Source organism: Primulina huaijiensis, unplaced genomic scaffold (genome assembly GCF_012295235.1).
Source record: "Primulina huaijiensis isolate GDHJ02 unplaced genomic scaffold, ASM1229523v2 scaffold23605, whole genome shotgun sequence".
NCBI classification, from domain to species: Eukaryota; Viridiplantae; Streptophyta; class Magnoliopsida; order Lamiales; family Gesneriaceae; genus Primulina; species Primulina huaijiensis.
In genome coordinates, this window is record NW_027355821.1 from 64,101 (window position 1) to 81,665 (window position 17,565).

Consider the following 17,565-nt stretch of genomic DNA (forward strand, 5'->3'; position numbering starts at 1 on the left):
TTAGCCCATATTTCATGGGCTTTTAGGACCCACTTCTCATTAGTATTGTATATCTTAATAAAATGAAAATTGTAGATCTTTGTGCAAAATTCTCTCTTTTTTTTAAATAGATATTATGTAAAANTAACCAAAATCAGGGTCAATCAGCAAGATAAATTCATCAGAGGTCGGGCAGGTGAATGCTCGAGATATCTTCCGCCCGGGCTACCAGACGCTCGGTCTCTCATACAAGTTCCCGAGAGGTTTCTACCCGAACTACCTCGGAAATAGTACCTCACTCGAGTGCACTAGAATTAGATACCTTATACTTAACAATTATTACTGTCAGAACCATAGGGGTTGACGTGTCAGAACAACTTGTCAGCAGCATATGTGCAGCCATCTTGCTATCATTATTAAGTGGGCACTGAAAACAAGGTAATCATGAGATTTTCTCTTATAAATAGCATGTATGTTTTACATTTGAAAGATCCACATTTTCTTTGATTAAAAACTGTTGGCATTCACTTATATCTTCGCATATTCAGCCGTTTTTTTCCTTCATATTCGCCTGTTGATATATCTCTTCTCCACAAGATATATTTCCTTGCCCATTTTTCCTAAAAAAAACTCTTATCCGATCCGATGGATTGCCCCGTCCCAGCTCACCCGATTTACCAGGACCGCATCAATATATATATGAAGAAAATTCAATAATTTTATAAAACTATAACAATAGGATTAATTGTGATATTTGGTGGTTTTTTTCTGTTCGGATAATTTTGAATGAAAAGAAGGAGATGGCCGATTTTTCAAATGATATTTAGACATGTATATCTCTACTATATTATCATATATGTTTGAATTATAATACTTGTGAGTATATATGTACGAAGTATAAAATAACAAAGTATAACAAAAGTCAAAAAATTGTTGATTAGAATATAGATTCGTAGCCATAGGCCCACGTAAAAAAGCTGGAAGACGAAAGAGTCCAGTCTTTGCTTGAAAGGGACCCAACATTATATGTAAATTAAATTAAACCACCAAGTAAATATACCAACTGGATGAAATTTGGTAATCGATGGGTAGGTCCCGTTTCGCTTTGATAATTCCAACCGAAGTTTTTTTTACACCATTTCCATTCTAATGCAAAAATAGTATCCCATTATTTTTTTATATGAACTTAGTAAATTCACTTGCTAACATCATAGCATGTAAATCTCATAAAAAGTTTTGGTAAGAAAAATCGAACCAATACCACTGTTTAAACAATCACCTACTCTATCAACTCGAACTCGAGTAGTGAGTATCTTCCTTTCTTCTTAGGAACTATAATTTCAAATATGTACTTTCGGAAGAAAGAGGAACAAGAAAAGGCTAAAATTTTCAATTTCTTGGCTATTGGTTTGGGAAGAAACAGTGCCACCTTGGTGTGTCATTTTTTTTTTAAGAATGAAGTGTCATTTTGGATCCAATAGAAAACTGTACATAGTTCTCTATTTGTTTATACCATTTTTCTAACTGCATTTAATTTTTCTTCTTATTTTTTCTTATACAAAAACTCTTGTGATACGGTTTCACGGATCAATTTCATGGGTCGAATATCTTATTTGGGTCATCCATGTAAAATTATTACTTTTTATGCTAAGAGGATTACTTTTTATTGTGAATATCGATAGTATTGACCCGTCTCACAGATAAAAAATCGTGATACCGTCTCACAAAAACCTACTTAAAATTGAACATCCCGTATTAATATACTTTTTGGACAGATATTTTAATCACAAATAATCGACGAAACATGTCCAGCTAATGCTCTGTAAACATATAACAGTCGATGGGGGACCACTTGTTTAGTAATTGGGCCCACACTTTATAATGGGCCAATGGTCCCCATCAATTACATTAAATAATATGACATTGCACTGATAAGGGTAACTTTCTGTCTTCCAGTCCATCATATCTTGGGCCCATTTAATATTGTCATCGAGAATGATCAGGACAAACTAGGCCCACATAATATTATTTTTATATTATATGATTAAAAATATACACGATCCGATTCAAATATATCTACTGAAGCGGATATTGATTTTTAAATAGTTGTGCCAGGGAAGATCATCAATTTAAATAATCCCATTTATACATGTAAATCCATTAATCTTTTTAAAAATTCAAAATATTGATATTTAGATTACATGTTTAATTAACTTGGTAGAAATCTTCCTAAAATTGATTCCAACTAAGAAAATAAATATTTCCATATAAATTTAATTTAATCATTTTCACTTTCATTAAACTCTCACAAATCATATTAAACTTTTGTTGGGAATTTTAAATAATTAATCTTTATCAGTTATTTGATAGAATGCGTTGTTTATATTTACCGTGAAAATTCAGCAGGATGAGTTTTCAATTGAAAGTTTTATTTTATGTTGTATCGTCCGAAAATCATTCTACATAGACCGCATGCATGAAAATTATTAAATTACAAAAATATTTTAATTAAATGATTTTGTATGCATAAATGATATATTTTGAGTAAATAAATGATTAATTGTGTAAATTTGTTTGATTTCATGATTTAAAGATTTTCAGACGAATATCGGTGGTTAGCCTGAATGGAGGATCAGAGACGATTAAGGTGTTAAATATTTAAAAGCTAAATTTTTATTTTTAGTTAAGAAAATATTTATTTCAAATAATTTAAAAATTATGGCATTTCAAAAGTCAAATTAAATTAAATAGTGGGAGCAATGAAATTACGTATTTTATAAAGGATTTTTTTAAAATATATATTTTTAAACCTTTGAATTTGGGGCCTAATGATTTTATAAATCTTAATAGACCTGATTAATTATTTAAAAAATTCACTCAAAATGATATATGATGACAGAAACCTTTACGATTAAATGATTTATGATTACAAGTTTATTTTAAATAAAAGTATAATTTTTATGAATGTGCATGTATATGTATTATTTTTTACTCATTGTTAGAATGTGTTGAGTCATTAGACTCACTGAGTTTAGATAGTTGCATGTGAGGATGAATTGAGGAAGGCGTTGACATTTGAGTATATCGAGTCCACAGTACACTCCCGATGGACATTTATTTTCCGCACATATTAGTATTTAAAGTTGTACGAAAAGATTTTGAAGATTTTATATTTAGAGATTTTTATGCTTTATTTTGAAGTTTAGTTTTGATCATATTAATAGTTGACATATGATTTTTGTTAATTGACGATTAAGAGATTTTTATGCAGTTGAGATTTTAAATGTTAAAATAATTTTCGGATTTTGGAAAGGTTGAGTTTTTTAAATTGCAAGTGTCGATTTTATAAAAATAAAAATAAAAAATTTAGTAGGCTTTTAATGTTAAAAAATAGTGGACGTTTCATATGTATTGTATTTTTTTATATATAAACTTGTGTTCCTCATTGCATTAAACTTTTTTGTGTGATAATTTTTGTCTAAACATAATAAGATTTATTGAGGTAGTTTAAACTTTTAGATAAATTAAGAATCAGAAAAATATAAATTAATAATAAACTCATAACAGCAAAGTTAGTTAACAAATAATATGATAGATAAAACTGTAAATAAATTTTGATGTCACATTGCCGTATTGCTCAAGTTTAATAATAACTAATGCATCGACGCATGTGTTGCGTGTTTGTATAATATTTTTAAAATAGAAAAAGAAAGGTAAAAAAAGAATGAAGTTGGAATTGAAACTATAACCTGTTGTTTTGGAAATAAAAAATATATATGCTAAGCATCACGTGAGACACAATATTAAAAGATACTTTTAAGATTTATTTGGTTCATTTCCGTTTCACATGTGGGTGTGCTGATTTTAGATTGGATGTTTATTTAGTCTGTTGATTTGAGAGAGTTTTGCAAATGCTGGAAACCGTAAGAAGTGGTGGGGAATCGAGAATTGTGAGTGAGATGATTTGTTGAGAGATAGTACGTGTGGTGAGATATTTTAGGGGTAAAAAAAAAAATTTGGTGAAAAATCATTATGACACCAAAAATAATTTGTATATGTTGTTTATACTTAAAAGATAATAAAAGATAATATAATAATAATAATACTAATAATAATAATATAGATATTTCAAAAAACTGAATTCTTAACGATATTCCAGATTCTTCTAATCTTTTATTAGTATTAGTATATTGTTGTCGTCATGGATTTGGTTGTTGGCCCAATATATTATTATTTTTAGTATTTGGATCTTATTTAGCTATAGGCCCATCCAAATTTTGAATTAAATTTCGTGGGCTAACCCAATAACATGTCCAATCCTAATTTTGACAACTCAAAGTGAGCTGATTCAAGAAATCACTGGCAAAATTCTCAATCGCACTCCGGACAAAGCTGGGAGGTTGGAATGGAATCGCAAGTTTCTTTGCTATAACTTCGCTTCTAATTCAAAATTTCATTTGTAAGTATTCTTTTCTTCGATGCTAATTTTATTCTTTACTTTGATGCTGTGAGTTTATTTATTTTAGTTTTCTTTTGGTTTTTTTCTTCTGGTGAACTGTTACTGTTATGGTCTTATCTTCGATGGCCATTGAGTTCCTTCAATTGAATAACATCGGGGTTTTTTTTCTCTCCTTGATATTATGTTGTGCATATAGTTATGCACTTATGCTAACTTGATGTATTTGTACAATCTTATTAGGTTGCATTCAAATCCATAATAACACGTGCAATGGTTTGTCCCCTTGAAAATGGATTTCAAATCACAATAAGTTATTTTTTGAGTCGATGCGGTAGATTTCGAATCATTAACTCAAATGCTCCCTCAGGCCTCAAATCCAAATGCAACTTTTTTTTTGTTATTTAACTGATATTGACATTTAATATTGGTTCTATTTTGTGTATATATGCCTCTAGATAAGTATTCGTGCATGCCGATGAGAGCGAGACTTTGATTTGAGCAATTTTTGGGGGAATTTCTATCGCGTTTTTTGGTAGTCTGCTTATAGAATGGACGTGAAAATGAAGTCTGCTTATAGAATGGAGCAATTTTTGGGGGAATTTCTATCGCGTTTTTTGAAAATGAATTCTCTTAGTCTATGCATTGAATTCTCTATCTCCGTTTTTTTTCTTTTTTGTTTTAATTTGTGGCGATTTATTGTAAAAGGGGTAAATATTTTGTTTTTCTTGTTGAGGATTTTTTATTTGGGTTTATATGTGCATGCTTGTATTTTCTTGATAAGGATTGGGAACATATTTGGGCTTAAATTCATTAGCTCAAGGGATTGGTTTGCGTCGGCTGCAAGTTGATTCGATTATGTTCTGATTCTTGATTTAGTATTTCTTTGTGTAGGGCTATTCTATCTTGAACTTCCTGTAAGGTTTTGTGAACATGATGGCTTGTTCTCCCATCAGCACGTGCACAAAAAATGTGACCTGCTTAATTTGGACTGCCCGGAGACGGATGAGCAATCATGCTTTAGATATTATTCAAGTACCTTCTACTTATTGCTGTTCCCATAGCTTGAACACGCGTCTGAAACTACCTTACACTTCCATATATGTGCCTTCTTCGGACTATTGTTTGTTGACTGATGGGTCTAAATCATCTGGACAAATAAGTATTGGATGTAAAACCAAAAGTAAGACTTCTTGCCATTCGTTGGCATTTAATATTGCTAATTCTAGATGCCATCGGAAGATGAGTCTTGGTCTCTCAACTGGATACAGAATCATGAACACAAGGCTTCAGGTTCCTGAGAAAACAATTGCTTCCGAAATTAAGTATAATATCGGACCTGTTTCTTGGAAACATAGACGAGCATCTGCTGGCTTTTTTATTGCATTGTTGGTTTGTTTTTCAACCACCACACCTACACATGCTGAAGCTCCTGAGGGAAATGAGAAGGAAAAGAAAGTCTTCACCAACTACTCGGTGACTGGTCTGTAGTGTATCATTCATCTTCCCTGTACACTTTATCTGGGGATGCTTGAGTTTTTTCTCGTTCACTGAATCTATCAATTATGATGACACATATTTTGCGGTGTAGAATATATGATGAACCTCTGTTTCTCTTTCCCATTTCCATTACATAGATTACCGCTTCATGCTATACAGGTATACCCGGTGATGGGAGATGCTTGTTTCGCTCTGTTGCCCATGGAGCTTGTGTACGATCGGGAAAGAACCCTCCGAATGAGATCCTTCAGAAGGAGTTAGCTGACGAATTAAGGGCTAGGGTATGTCTAAGATCTCCCATTATGTACTTTTGTAATTAGAAGCAAGGAATTTATCAAGAACACTCGGTAATGATAATAATTTCGTGAAAACGGGTTCAAATGAGTCGAGTTAACCTAAAAACAAATTGGGCTCGAGCTCATCGAGCTTAGAATAAGAGAGCTCATCTCTAGCCTCCGACCTTGGCTCGCGATAGCCCATGAACTCATATTTGGTTTACAAAATTTGTTCATGAGTGCTTTCACTAGCTTAGATCAAGAGTCTAGTTCATTAGGTTTGATTAATGAACTCATTTATGAGTTCTCTATAATAATAATAATAATACTGTATCTATAATAATAACAACACTGTATTTATTAAATAAAAAATATTTCAATTTTTTTGGCTAAATTATTAGAGTATAAAATGTTTAACTAAAATTAGTTTGAGTTCGTCGAGCTAAAAATAAACGAGTTCAAGCTTGAGCATCCATGCTTGTCCCGCAAACTACTGCCTTGCTAAATTATGTTGAGTTTGCAAAATTCAATCGCAAATGTGTTAACAAGTGCAAATCCCGAGTTTGGCTCAAGAGCCCGATTTATGAGCTCTCGATATAAAATTAAAGGTTAATATTTTTATATGATAATAGTAATACTATATATATAATATTAAAATTATTGATTTCATTCATCCTATGTTATTAGAGTATAAACAATTATTTAAAAATTAGTTTTGAGCATGAGCCGCCTCGACTTACCTAACACCCCTACTTATGAGTTAAAAAACTCAATGCTACCAATTCAAAAGTTAAGTTTAAAGTTGCGCAAACTAATAGCAGGTAACTCATAAAAATTCATGGCCTGGCTGGAAAAATTAGACTTGAGGCTTATGAAGCATTGTGCTTCTAGAGAGGTTCAACTTCAATGCCGATAATGTTCCTATCATTGTTGTTTTCTAATATAGTGCTCGGCTAACTAGACTTTCCATCGTAACTCTGGTCATGGAATACCAAACAGTAGCTTGACTAGTTTAATGACATTCTTCTCCTTCTTGCTGCAATCTTTTTTAAGCCAAAATCTCAATAAAATGAAGACACAATTCATTGGCCACAGTACTTTAATTTGTGCCAATCTTATCATATGACGCCACATCAATGACCAGTACAAAGTGTCGTTTAGAACATTTCAATGTAATTTTGCCTTGATGATATGTGACACTGAGTCCTCTAATTGTTGATCTGCTAAGTGTGTTAGGTGGTTGATGAACTTGTCAAAAGACGGGAAGAGACAGAATGGTAAGTCTATTTTTTCACTTATTTGACATGGTGATACCATTTTCATTATCGACTGAGTCTATGTTTGTGCAAATAACTTAACCACATTAACACGCCTTCAAAAAAGTTTCCACCTTCTTCCTCATTTCACATTGTGAAAAATTCAATAACTGAAGTTTTAACTGATTGTCAGGTTTATAGAAGGCAATTTCGACACTTATGTTTCAAACATGAGGAAGCCTCGCGAATGGGGAGGTGAACCGGAACTATTAATGGCTTCTCATGTACTCCAGTAAGTGCATGTTGTATGTTCATAATTGTATCTTGGGAAATCTTTTACTGAACTCCATGACCACTATGAAATGTGCTTCTTTTGAGTGGATAATTTTGTTTCTATAAACTTTTTCCATTGATCACAGTATCCATAGTATGACCATAATCTCCTTGTTTTTCTCTGACTCTATTTTGAATATGATGAATTTATTATTTCTATGTGATAAATGTCGTCACCATTCTGCTAAGGAATGCAAAATTGCTCTTATGGCTCTAAGTTGTCCGGATGTTATTCATTTTGCGTTTTGCTTGGTTCTAGTATGATTGAAATAGTAATTTTACACGCTTCCTGCTTGCCCCTAACAGAAAAAGACAGCAGAAATTACTATTCATTACATCTAATAATTATAACTATTTCAGGATGCCTATAACGGTCTACATGCATGACCGAAATTCTGGTGGCCTGATAGCTATTGCGGAGTACGGTCAAGAATATGGCAAGGACAATCCCATTGAAGTCCTCTATCATGGTTTCGGTCATTATGATGCCCTTCATATACCAGGTCAGAGAGGGGAAAGGTCAAGACTTTGAGATTCCAATGAGAATCTTGTTACAAGATGAATCTCTCGCTGAAGATTAATTTTTTTTTCCGGCGTAGGCTAAGAAATACAGGTTGATTGGTGAAATATTCATAGAATGGGTAATCGTTACATTGGTTTTGTTACTCCGTATTGTCGTCGCCGTTATGTATCGGGTTATGTTTCTTGATCCCTGAACTGGAATTTAGTTCACTAGTATATGTAAGGAATATCATTAACTTTTGGACCATTGAGCATTCTGTCTATTCAAGAAATATTACACACTCGTCTGATATTGGTGAGTTTCTTGTTGGGGATGAAGTTGATTTAGATTCCACTTTTTATGGATGAAATTTTTATTTACTTTTGATGAGTCAGTTTCAGCTCATTTTGTGTATTCTTTAGTTATTGTTATCTTTATTTCTTTTCTATATTATGATAAAAGAATTGATAAGTCCCATATTTTTTTTTCCGTCAAAAAATCCTCATATCCAAACTTTATCACTAGTAAAAACAAAAATAAATGATAATGTCAAGGATTGTGAATTTTATTTCCTCTATTTTTTGGTGAACCTGTCTAACAGAGTTTGTCCATTGTGGTTTACAGACTATTTCGTTTGTTCACGAGTTTACATAATGTGCATCGAAGATTATTGATTGCGGGTTCCATTTACATAAAAAAACTAAGTAAAAATAAACAAAAGTTTAGATTTTTAAGAAAATAAACAATTGGAACAAATAAAAAAAATTAGAGAAGAACATTTTAACTAAAAAGGCGTTGGATTATTTCGAGCAATCTGGGCATGTATGTATAAATAAAATAAATAAATGTGTACAGGGAAACGGTTAGATGGGTCCCGCACATACCGTTGGTCTTCCATTTTTTGGTTTGGCTTCCCTCCTCAAGACTCACTCTTGTACTAAAAAATTTTCCATTAATAGCTCATTTATTCATATCAGATTCGTAATCGCGTAGGAACCCTAGTTTTCTTGATCGATTTGCATGAATAATTACTCCTTTCATTTCCTATTTGATCCGTTCATTGAAAAGCGTATTAACAAAAGAGGGAAAAAGCAACCCTTTGCGCAATTTGGCTGATATTGCCATATTCGGAGATTTATGTTAATGTTCGGGAGGATATTGTTGCCAAGGAGGAGAATATAGGATAGGATTAAAATTTTGTTCGAAGGTTTGAGACGATGTCAAATTCATATGGTGGAGATTTTAATCAGAAGATTGATTATGTGTTTAAGATTGTTTTGATTGGGGATTCCGCGGTGGGAAAATCTCAATTGCTGGCTAGGTTTGCGAGGAACGAATTCAGTCTGGAATCAAAGGCCACAATTGGGGTTGAATTTCAGACCAAGACCCTAGTTGTTGACAACAAGACTGTGAAGGCACAGATTTGGGACACTGCTGGTCAAGAGAGGTTTCATCCTTGAATACCCTTATGTTGAATCATGCAGTTTTTCTCTACTGAGTGTTTTGAATTATTTAAAAACTGTTTCTATTTTGTGCATGATGCTCTGTTGCTCTGAAATATCCATGAGGATTTGAATCTTTATAATCTGGCTTTAATTTTTCTGCACATTCAGACAAGTTGCATCTGCATGATTATGGTAACATATTGCTAAAATCTCATGCAAGATATTTGGTTTAAATTTTTGACATGATGCTCTGTTGCTCTGCATGCAACCCAGAAAAACACTATGATGCTTAATTCAGTAAAAGCAGGCAAATGGTGGATTGCAAAAAGATTTGCAGGCACGGGAACAGTTAGTCCTTAAGATTAAGATAGGATCGTGACGAGAGAAATGCAGAGGGATCGTGGAACAAGAAATTGGTGCCTAAATTTTGACATAGACAATAAATGAATCTGAACCGTGACATACACTACAATCTTTGATATTTGTTTGGCCTTTTCTTTTCTCTCTTTCTAATTTTTTTGGGGTTTTATAGGTACCGAGCAGTAACAAGCGCTTACTACCGAGGTGCTGTTGGTGCCATGCTGGTTTACGACATGACAAAACGGCAGTCGTTTGATCACATGGCTCGATGGCTTGAGGAACTGAGAGGTCATGCCGATAAAAACATCGTGATAATGCTCATTGGCAACAAATGCGATCTGGGTACTCTTCGAGCAGTTCCAACGGAGGATGCTCAAGAGTTTGCTGAAAGAGAGAACTTTTACTTCATGGAGACATCGGCCCTTGAAGCAACCAACGTTGAAAGCGCGTTCATGACCATCTTGACTGAAATATATCGAATCATAAGCAAGAAATCACTTACTGCCGCTGATGGAATGGATTACGGGAAATCTACATCATTGAAGGGTACCAAGATAGTTGTTCCTGGTCAGATGGATCCCAATGGGAGAAAGGGTGGATGTTGCAGGAACTCTTGAATGTTATTTTTTTTGGGAACTGATTATTTGAATTCTGTACTTTTTTGACATAACATGGCTTGTGTTCACAGTAATGGTTTGGGTTTAACTTAATCTTGTTTCATTCGAACGAGTGTTCTATATGAAAAAAAGTAGTTATTTTATGGGAATCAGTGAGTGATTTGGTTGAGAAGGCCAAATTTTCTCTGAAAAGTTTGGTCCCTGTACAGAAAAGAAGCATTTAACTTCCAGCATTACCAACTCTTGGCCCTTGTCTAAGGGTTTGTATTCGATGTGATAAATTTAATTATTTTTAAAATTTTAAAAGTTTAGTGTTATTCAAAATAAATTTTTATAGACTTTTAAAAAGTCAAGCTGTGTATTCAAATTTTTTATAGACTTTCAGCAACTTGATTAAATTCATTAACATACAAATATTAAAATTTAATGTACAACGTCGAAAATTGTCTTTCATTCAACCCAAAGATTTGGATGGATCGTTAAAACTTCCAACTCATACACAAGCTCTTTTTTTTCTATCTGACCACACATATTACTTCTCTTATCATATTCTCTCTTTCTTGTCCATCTATACCACTCTCTCTAATTTTCAAATATATCTTTATATATATATATAAATTATTAAATGTCCATCTATACCACTCTTTGTTTTATATATATATTTTTTAAAATTTTTTATTTTTTGACTTATTGTTCATTTAATAATTTTTTATTTTAATATTATATGAAATTTTGAAATGATTTTGTGATTTTTAATTTATAATTTACATAAATAAATATAATATTCAATAATAATAAAAAATAATTCAAAAACATAATTTAATTCTTAATAGTTGAATAATCATGATAAAAAATCAAAATAAAAATTCTATAATTCGTAAAGAATATATACATATATATATATAATTGATAAAATAACTTTTCTTTTGTTTTTAAAAATTACATTTTATTTTTTATGTTATGAAAAAATAATAAATTTTTTAATAAAATTATTAAACTAATCATAAGAAAATCATAAAATTGAATATAATACTAATTTATTTAATAAATAAAATAAAAAATTATTTAACTTTTTAACTAAAAATTGATTTTTTAAAATTTTTTTTAGCATTTTCAATTAATCCATAAACTTTTTTTAAAAAATTATATTCACACTATAACAAATAATATTAACACAAATCCAGGTTCCAGAGTCGACATGTGAGGGCCGCAAAACATCCCTTCTAAGGTTGTTAGCAACTCTTGAAGCACTACGATTTTTAATATATACATACATATAAATATAAATCATGTGTATTTTCACAATGTACAAGAAACTAGGACCCATAATGCATCTGGAATTAAAAATGGCCCTTCATCGAACCATCGGGCATCACAATTCACAGTGAGAATCAACAACCATACATAAAACTAAATTGCAAATGCATAATGGACTCAGTTTCATACTTTTATATATATAATCTACCAGTAAAGATGAAAGATACACCTCATCTAGAACACATCAAGTCATATGACAACCTATGCAACTAGAGAGTAGAGATCGATGCACCTGTCTTCTCCTACACAACCAACTTTTGAACGTAAATTACCAGGGAAAAAATATTAAAAGAACATGAAAATTCGCAAAATATGCAAGTTTCGAGACATTACACATCATACCACAGAACGAACTTCACCACTTGGTGAAACATTTGGATCAAAGAAGATCCATTCGGACTAATGTCCGTATTTAAAAACCAACATGATGAAAACGGGAATGAACTCGACGAACCACTTACAACATATAGTCTGTTCTAGCCGGCAACCTTCGAAAGAAGTTAAGCGGCACGGAAGGAAGCTTGTATCGGAACCTGGGATGTCTCAACACATAAAATCCTGTCAGAAGAGCCACGACCTGGAAAGGTGTCACATAGAGAACTATGGCAGCAACTAAACAGAAAATGACAAACAAAGCAGTAGCTCTCGGATCTCGCCAGCTTAACAGGGACTGAAGCCTCTCCCCTTGTGTTGCCAAGTCCCCCACAACAGTTTGAATCCGTCCAGCAATGCTTCGGATACGATCATACCTCATCCGTACAATGTCGGCAGGCCGTGATGTCGGAAAAGTGTCAAATTCCTCATCCAATTCATCTGGATGAGCATTATCGGCACAAGACAGGCGAGTATCCATGTGGGGTGGATTCTTTGGTCTCCATCTATAGTACCATACACCAATCAAGAACAAGTAGAGAAAAATAGTTGGTAATATAAGCTCAGGATACATAACCAGAATCAAGAACAAGATGTGAATCAGAACGGTGGTGATGGGATTCTTCCAATTGCATATCTGATCAAACCATTTACCAACAGCGATTAACCCACTCAAAACCCCCATAATTCGGAAAAAGTTAGCTTTGCTTCTTCTCATACTCCACATGTGAGAGCCCACATCGAGCATATACTCCACCACCTCCTTCCTCAAAGGAGGCTCAGCTCGACTCAGCCTCATGGAGACTATCTGAGTGGCTTGGTGCCTCAAGCTGTCGAGCTGGCCGACAGTTAGTGGATAAATGTAGTGCATTTTGGGCAGCAACGGTTGTGAGTACATATGCATCATGTTTAACAAGGATGAGCAAGTGAAACGTACAGCCAAATGAATTTCACCCATCTTTTTGACACCATTAGGATGCAAAACAAGAAGAGGATATGAGTGTGTGTACACACGGTCTGTTTGTAAAGTAGAAAGTCGAATTCGGACCTTTCCAATTCGAGAATCCCTTCCAACTTTATCTCCACCTTGAAAATGACAGTTATCAAACACACCAATGGTTAATACAGTGCAAGGGTCGAACACTTCCCATGTGTACTGTTCGTTCCACTTGGGAGAAAAACTGTCAAGAATTGTCCTTGTCCTTACCCACTTCTGTCCGAACTTGGCAACACAATAAGCATCTGTTGTTGCCCGCCCATCTTTGGTTTTCATCGGCGACAGCCCCTGAGCATTCAAAATACCCAATTCCAGAACCCCAATGCTTGATTTCCACAACTGCTTTGCTGTTGGTCTAAGATCACTGCTGTAGTGAGTCGACTCATCAAGAACATGGTAACCACCTTCCAAGCAAATTCTCATATGAATCCTGCTCGCAAACTTGACCTCCTTTTTCTTTTCACCTTCGACTAATATATGTTTCTCGAGATTAAACCACTTTGTGTTTATTGGTTTATGATCCAATCTCCTGTCTACATACTGCAACGGAATACCACATCTTCCAAGAACTTCATCTTTGTTCGGAGCAACTCGGTCTTCTACACTCAAAATCAATGGCTCCTCGAATGGTTCTGCAGCCACAAACATCAAATCCTCATTCCACATAGGATTGATACTTTTGTTCATGGAAATCCTCGTCTTCAGTGCCTGATTTCCCAAGATTGCCTTCACAAACACTTCTGGAAACCTACTTTTATCAGTTGGCTGCAAATCCTGAGCTTCGATTACGTTTACCCTCAAATACCAAAGCTTTGGAGAGAGATAAACCTTCGACCTGATAGTCGCAATACTATCTGCGCCACTCACCGCTGCAGCATCAGAATGCCATGCCTCAGGAAAAGCTTCATCCGCTTGAGTACCCATCCAAACAGCTAACATCAACTCCCCTTTCAACTTATCATTCTTCCTATCCTCCAGCCGATACCACTGGGGGGCAAGAGGACTATCTGGGGGAACCCTTTTTGGAATGTCATTCAAGTCAAACAGCACCCGGCCGATAAAATCATCTTTCACTACATCCTTATCTTTAACAGTTACCTCAAGAACCGAGGCTTGAATCCGATCCTTGGAGAAAGCAAATACCTGATTCCATTCAGGGTTCGACTTCTTCTCGAAATGACGGGTGGTTCCCTTATAGTTACCAAGCTTAACCTCAGTATAAGGATCACATCCACCAGTCACGTCCTTCCCAGGTAGATCTTTTGCCTTAACAACACGGACGTAAAGGTATTGCATTTGCTCAACGAGGTCATAGGTGCTCGTGAGCTTGTCTCCAGTGACCTTCCCTCCACCGAGGTGGGGGTTGGTCTCCTTCAGAGAAAAATCTTCTGGTGGAGGCCTCTGCATTTCTTTGTACCCGCAAAATTCTAAATCCGGAAGCAGGCACAATTTCTTTGGAGATCTCAGCAGAAATTAATCATAAGCACTTCATACAATAAGAAACAACGATCGAACTGCCAATGTATCACGAAGAATTCACTAAAGTGGGCTTACAAGGGGTAATGAACACTAGAAAATAAGAAAAGAACCAAATCTAGCATCCTATATTTTTGAAAAGAATAAACTGAATGAAAGTACGGTAGATAGAAAGAAAACCTTCATTCACAGCTTCAGATCTGAATGAGTCAAACCTGCAGAACAAAAGCAAAAAAATATCACCAGTTCAAAAATAACGTCATAAAAATAATCGAAACCAAGAAAAGCGAGAAAGAACAATATAACAAAAAAAACCCCAAACAATAGCTAAGAAAATCATAATTAAGAAAATACAAACCAACACACCCACAAAAATCTCGCCTTTTTAGCTTCAATCCGGCTAAAAAAAAAAAACCCACCAGCCCCCACACCAAATCAGATACAAAAGCACAAATTAACTCACCATACCTTACAATGCAAGAACACCCACTAACAGAAAACACAAACTAAACATCGTGGGTGGAGCTATATAATGAATATACCATATGGTTCAAGAAAGCTGAGACGATAAGGTTCTGCTGTGCAGATAGAGATTGGAACAAGTGAGAGTAAAAAAAGAAAGAGAGAGAAAAGCTAACGAGGGTTTTTGTTTTTGTTGGCTTTAGGAATCAAGGAAAAAGAAAAGGCGAGACAACACAGAAACAGAGAGCTAAAAATTAAGACCCCAATTTTCCTTTTTCTTTTTTCCCAATTTTTGCTACTTTTTCCACAGTGAGAAGGAAACAGTGGTGGGGGACAGCGGGAGAGATCCGATGAATCTACTTTGCAAAATACCTCACCGACCCACTGTGTGTTCTGCGTTGGAATATATGTATAAATACTATTGGGGTTAATCTCAATTAATCCCCCAACTATAATTCTATTCGTATTACACCCTAGTAATATATTTGTTAATTACATTTTACACCTTAGATTATTTTTCCCGTTCATTACACTCCCTCTTTTTCTATCTCAAACTCTACTACAATTTAATATATTTGTATTGTCCAATTTTTTTAAAAACAACTAAGAAGATTCCATATCATTAATAAGGAAATCAGTTTAAATTATTATACCGTGAATTATAAACTGATATATAGATTAATCTCATCAGTTATCCAAACATAATTTTTGTACGCTAAAAGTGCTTTTCCATAATTATCATCCATTTTACTATCTCGCAAATTTTTGTTTACACCTTCATATGTATTTTTCCAAAATTAATATCGAGTTTTTAAATCAATTTTTTCCAATAATTTATTTGTATTCATTACGATAAAAGAAATTGATAGATATATTTTAATGGTGTTGCATTGGTTTTCATATAGATTAATATTAAAATTATATACTACGTAAAATTGTGAAAGTTATCAACCAATTAAAGTATAAAAAACTATACTTTGGATGTGGCATAACATAAACGATTTAGATTCGCTGAATTGATAAATTTAATTTCAATTACAATTTTATTATTAACAATAAAATAATATGTGAAATTTGCCAATTTATTGTTCTCTTCTTCGATAAGAAGGGTGTTCTATTTCATTCCACTGCCAACATGTCTGAAGATTCAACATGTCTAGGTGAGAGCACAGATAACATGAAATATTATATAAATATTCAATGAATGAATTTAAATTTTATATTTTACTTCTTTATAACTAAAAAAAATACATTTGAATATATTGTATTTGGATTACATAAATCCAAATGCAACTTTAATTCGGAATTTGGGATAATTTAAAATTTTGGGGATTGTATTGTAAAAACTGTATAGTTGGGGATTCGATTAGAAATGGATTCCCTGATTTGTACGTATTTGTGCTTCCTCTGTTGATTGACTAGGAGACGCATGTCGCGCATGCGAAGACTTTGGTCGGGTCGTCCCACGTGCCAACACCGTATATATCGGGCCGAGGCTCCATTCTTTATTTTATTTTTGCACAATTTTTAAACTTAGAAAAAATTCTACCAAATCGTATTTTATTCCATTTCAACAAACTTTTCGAATTTGGAGCGGACAAGTTAATTACATAATAATAAAGTTGTTGATCGACAAATTTAATTTAATAATTATAAAGTTATTTATTTTTTCATAGATGAATATATTATATGAAGCTTTTGGACATATATAGGGGACAAAAAAAAAATTCTTAATATCCATTTAATCAAACCTAAATACAGCATTACATTAATCTAGATTTTCATTCTCAAATATACATTTACTTCGTACATGTGACCATATAAAACATAGCCAAATAATTTCATCTTCGGGATATTCGAAATCTCTCAATATTCATGTTTATGCATCGTCTCGTGCATGCTCAAATGAGCCCAACTAGGGGTGTCAAACCCGTCAACCCGACACGACCCAACACGAAAAAAATCAGGTTGGGGTTTTTCGGGTTCGGGTTGGGTGGGTTCGGGTTAGTACTATGTTAGACGGGTTTCGGGTTGGGTCGAGTTGGGTCGCGGGTTGACCCGAAATTTTTTTTTTTTGAAAATATTACATATATTTTTATATATTGTATGTTTGAACAAAATTTATTGTATATTTATATGATAAATTTTCATCATTTAATATTTATTTGTATTTTTTTAACAATTGTTTATTTGATTTAATAAATATACTTTTAATTTT

At 33.6% G+C, this 17,565-nt stretch overlaps 3 protein-coding genes across 6 annotated transcripts; 2 read left to right on the forward strand and 1 right to left on the reverse strand.

The window, feature by feature from the left end:
- Positions 1-4,316: 4,316 nt before the first annotated feature.
- Positions 4,317-8,681, forward strand: LOC140967133 (OVARIAN TUMOR DOMAIN-containing deubiquitinating enzyme 4-like). 2 transcript variants are annotated; one of them, XM_073427542.1, is made up of 6 exons: positions 4,317-4,438; positions 5,330-5,918; positions 6,095-6,216; positions 7,447-7,487; positions 7,660-7,758; positions 8,160-8,681. In XM_073427542.1, exons 2-6 carry the CDS (start codon positions 5,369-5,371, stop codon positions 8,329-8,331), a joined length of 984 nt encoding a protein of 327 aa, XP_073283643.1. In that variant the 5' UTR covers positions 4,317-4,438; positions 5,330-5,368; the 3' UTR covers positions 8,332-8,681. The 2 variants fall into 2 exon arrangements, with proteins under 2 accessions (XP_073283643.1, XP_073283645.1); XM_073427544.1 differs by having other exon boundaries at positions 4,323-4,438; positions 5,315-5,918.
- A 501-nt stretch (positions 8,682-9,182) lies between these two features.
- Positions 9,183-10,846, forward strand: LOC140967131 (ras-related protein RABA4d-like). The gene is made up of 2 exons (XM_073427540.1): positions 9,183-9,748; positions 10,279-10,846. The coding sequence occupies exons 1-2, from the start codon at positions 9,519-9,521 to the stop codon at positions 10,721-10,723; spliced, it is 675 nt and encodes a 224-aa protein (XP_073283641.1). The 5' UTR covers positions 9,183-9,518; the 3' UTR covers positions 10,724-10,846.
- Positions 10,847-12,129: 1,283 nt separating this feature from the next.
- LOC140967106 (FT-interacting protein 3) lies at positions 12,130-15,734 on the reverse strand. 3 transcript variants are annotated; one of them, XM_073427492.1, is made up of 3 exons: positions 15,354-15,734; positions 15,066-15,100; positions 12,130-14,923 (listed from the first exon to the last, which is right to left on the reverse strand). In XM_073427492.1, exon 3 carries the CDS (start codon positions 14,814-14,816, stop codon positions 12,498-12,500), a length of 2,319 nt encoding a protein of 772 aa, XP_073283593.1. In that variant the 5' UTR covers positions 14,817-14,923; positions 15,066-15,100; positions 15,354-15,734; the 3' UTR covers positions 12,130-12,497. The 3 variants fall into 3 exon arrangements, with proteins under 3 accessions (XP_073283593.1, XP_073283594.1, XP_073283596.1); XM_073427493.1 differs by having other exon boundaries at positions 15,349-15,734; XM_073427495.1 differs by having other exon boundaries at positions 15,252-15,734.
- Positions 15,735-17,565: the final 1,831 nt, after the last annotated feature.

Excerpts from the sequence above, each read along its gene's own strand:
- LOC140967133 (XM_073427542.1), top strand. The coding sequence starts at position 5,369 with ATGATGGCTTGTTCTCCCATCAGCACGTGCACAAAAAATGTGACCTGC. Across the intron at positions 5,919-6,094 it reads CACCAACTACTCGGTGACTG|GTATACCCGGTGATGGGAGA; the intron begins GTCTGTAGTGTA and ends CATGCTATACAG. Across the intron at positions 7,759-8,159 it reads ATGGCTTCTCATGTACTCCA|GATGCCTATAACGGTCTACA; the intron begins GTAAGTGCATGT and ends TAACTATTTCAG.
- LOC140967131 (XM_073427540.1), top strand. The coding sequence starts at position 9,519 with ATGTCAAATTCATATGGTGGAGATTTTAATCAGAAGATTGATTATGTG. Across the intron at positions 9,749-10,278 it reads GACACTGCTGGTCAAGAGAG|GTACCGAGCAGTAACAAGCG; the intron begins GTTTCATCCTTG and ends GGGGTTTTATAG.
- LOC140967106 (XM_073427492.1), bottom strand. The coding sequence starts at position 14,816 with ATGCAGAGGCCTCCACCAGAAGATTTTTCTCTGAAGGAGACCAACCCC.